Source organism: Limulus polyphemus, unplaced genomic scaffold (genome assembly GCF_000517525.1).
Source record: "Limulus polyphemus unplaced genomic scaffold, Limulus_polyphemus-2.1.2 Scaffold4309, whole genome shotgun sequence".
Lineage (NCBI taxonomy): Eukaryota > Metazoa > Arthropoda > Merostomata > Xiphosura > Limulidae > Limulus > Limulus polyphemus.
Window position 1 is genome coordinate 10,667 of NW_013669919.1, and position 3,593 is coordinate 14,259.

Consider the following 3,593-nt stretch of genomic DNA (forward strand, 5'->3'; position numbering starts at 1 on the left):
CATTTGGTAGCAGTGAATTTATTTAGTCCCGCATCAATCCATTTGGTAGCAGTGAATTTATTTAGTCCCGCATCAATCCATTTGGTAGCAGTGAATTTATTTAGTCCAGCATCAGTCCATTTGGTAGCAGTGAATTTATTTAATCCAGCATCAGTCCATTTGGTAGCATTGAAGTTATATAGTCCAGCATCAGTGCATTTGGTAGCAGTGAATTTATTTAGTCCAGCATCAGTCCATTTGGTAGCAGTGAATTTATTTAGTCCAGCATCAGTCCATTTGGTAGCATTGAATTTATATAGTCCAGCATCAGTCCATTTGGTAGCAGTGAATTTATATAGTCCCGCATCAATCCATTTGGTAGCAGTGAATTTATTTAGTCCCGCATCAATCCATTTGGTAGCAGTGAATTTATTTAGTCCCGCATCAGTGCATTTGGTAGCGGTGAATTTATTTAGTCCAGCATCAGTGAATTTATTTAGTCCAGCATCAGTCCATTTGATAGCAGTGAATTTATTTAGTCCAGCATCAGTCCATTTGGTAGCAGTGAATTTATTTAGTCCCGCATCAGTCCATTTGGTAGCAGTGAATTTATATAGTCTAGCACCAGTCCATTTGGTATCAGTGAATTTATTTAGTCCAGCATCAGTGCATTTGGTAGCAGTGAATTTATTTAGTCCCGCATCAGTCCATTTGGTAGCAGTGAATTTATTTAGTCCAGCATCAGTCCATTTGGTAGCAGTGAATTTATATAGCCCAGCACCAGTCCACTTGGTAGCATTGAATTTATTAAGTCCCGCATCAGTGCATTTGGTAGCAATGAATTTATTTAGTCCAGCATCAGTGCATTTGGTAGCAGTGAATTTATTTAGTCCAGTATCAGTCCATTTGGTAGTAGTGAATTTATTTAGTCCAGCATCAGTCCATTTGGTAGCAGTGAATATATATAGTCCAGCATCAGTGCATTTGGTAGCAGTGAATTTATTTAGTCCAGCATCAGTCCATTTGGTAGCAGTGAATATATATAAACTTACCATTTTAATCATGCTATTGATTTACAGTAGAATAATATTTTGCTCATGTTTTGAGTTTTATGTAAATAAGAACAATCAAAAACTTTTCTTTCACCCAAATAACCAAAATATTTAAAGAAGTTCAGAATTTTAAAGCTGTTAGAAATACTTGACCAGATGAATGTACTAACATCATAATGTTTAACCTTAAAAAGCCAAAAATGTCGAAACAAACTGATTAAAATTTCTATAAATCTTGATTTGTTTTTTTAAAAAACCAGTACAAAAAGAAAATTCAGAAATTGCGACATTCAATATTTTGTTTTATTATTATTATGTACTATAAATATGACACAAAGAATTTCGCTGCTACCAAATGGACTGATGCTGGACTATATAAATTCAATGCTACCAAATGCACTGATGCTGGACTATATAAATTCACTGCTATCAAATGGACTGATGCGGGACTAAATAAATTCAATGCTACCAAATGGACTGGTGCTGGACTATATATATTTACTGCTACCAAATGGACTGATGCTGGACCATATAAATTCACTGATACCAAATGCACTGATGCTGGACTATATAAATTCACTGCTACCAAATGGACTGATGCTGGACGTCTTTTAAAATGCTAAATGTACTTAAGATTTCAAAAGAAAATGACATCATTGTAAGGATTATTAAGTTTAACTATTTTTGGCATTGAAATGTAAAACATTAAGCAGACTTAATATAACGTACATTGCAAAGGTTAAGAGAAAATATGGTTTGGTAGATCTGGATGGATTATTTTTGTATTATATTATTATAAATATTATTATGTTTAATACTAGATGACTTAGTTTGATGTGTGGAACAAAACTTTAACAATTTAGAAATAAAATCCGCCGTGTAAGCAAGTTAAAGTAGGCTTAGTTTATGTTAGGCCTACGTTTCATTCGATTGCACTGAAATTTATTCCAGTGGCGCAGTTTCCGTTAGGCCTACTTTGCACTCGATGCTAAATTTTGTTTCATCCTGACAAAGACTTTTCATGAAACAGTCCTCCAGTGGCTCAGCTGTAAGCTTCATGTGCTTGCAGTAAAAATTCGGGGATCAATTCTTTCAGTAAGCCCCACATAGATAACCTATTTTGCAAATTAATAATCAAACAATTCCTCACAAGTAAAATGAAGTATATTTATTTTGAAAAGTTTTTTGAATCATTCATGATTAGAGGTTCTTCAAATATAAAAGTCTTAACATTTTATGGGTTTCTTTATGTCTAGGCAATGGTATGGGAACGACAAAAAGGTTTTGAGCACAACCAGCCTCTAGGAACGGTAGAGATCCAACTAGACAGATTAGACTTCTCCAGACTAATGCTATGCTGGTATCCATTATATCCGTACATACCGGCAGAGGTGGATTCCAATGAATCTTCCTGATTTTTACATAAAATAATCTTCAGCGCCTTGCCAATATGTGTGCCACCAATTAACCCGTTTACAACCAGATGCCTCTTATTGGCCATATTCCTTTGTCACATACAGTACCTTGTCCAATCAGATTTGAAGGATTGAGTTCATTGGTTTATGATAATTAAAACTCAATAACATTAAACGGGGGATCTATTCTTTTAATGGAACAAAACAACGGAATCAGGAAAGTTATTGTTTGTCTTATGCCATTTTGTGTTCAGTATTTTTAAATCCAAAATTGTGATTGGCATCTAATTCTATGAACTTATGAATGAAAGCAAAGAAGAATATCTTATTATATAGTACGTGAACCACACTACATATTCTATATCCAATGGCGACGAGGCCTTTCTTATAATACCATGGCTTATCAGGCTAGCTGGGATACGACAGATGTATTTAGTGGTCGAGGTACTACTTATATCATCATTCTATGAAAAATAACTGTTATGGTGTGAATCAGATTAACTAAAATAACTGTTATGGTGTGAATCAGATTAACTAAAATAACTTATGGTGTGAATCAGATTAACTAAAATAACTGTTATGGTGTGAATCAGATTAACTAAAATAACTGTTATGGTGTGAATCAGATTAACTAAAATAACTGTTATGGTGTGAATCAGATTAACTAAATGAACTGTAATTAATATCCATTTTACTTAAGTCATTTACAAATAAGATTTTTAGGTAAGAATTAACTACACAAAATTATTTATTTTTAATGCTGGATATTATCATTTTATTTTATTTAACTTTACTATCACTCACAAGAACTGGCGAACCAGCAAGCTAGTTAATGAGTTCCAAAACCCTTTCAGTATAGGACCCTCAGAACATTTCACATCCTGATTGAGGACCCCCACCAATGAATATATAGAAATTGAGTACCTTAACAGTATTCTGTATTTGTTATGCCCTCCCCTAAAATTCAGACTCTAGTTTAGGGAACCCTTCTGGGCAAGTCAACGGTACAGATTAAAATTCATTCACTGCGTCCGAACAATCATATTTGACTCAATATATTTTAATTTGATTACCATTGTTTTTCCAGCTTTGAAGTTTACTTCGTGTAAACTGAGAGAATTATATTTTAAATGAACATATATGTCTG

The 3,593-nt window shown here is 33.7% G+C and overlaps 1 protein-coding gene across 1 annotated transcript in view; it reads left to right on the forward strand.

The window, feature by feature from the left end:
* Positions 1-2,733, forward strand: part of LOC106470939 (regulating synaptic membrane exocytosis protein 3-like) — a 10,001-nt gene extending 7,268 nt beyond the window's left edge. Inside the window, exon 5 of the mRNA XM_022399583.1 lies at positions 2,288-2,733. Coding sequence (XP_022255291.1) covers positions 2,288-2,446 — 159 coding nt within the window. The 3' untranslated portion in view covers positions 2,447-2,733. The remainder of the gene's footprint in view (positions 1-2,287) is intronic.
* The last annotated feature ends 860 nt before the right edge of the window (positions 2,734-3,593 follow it).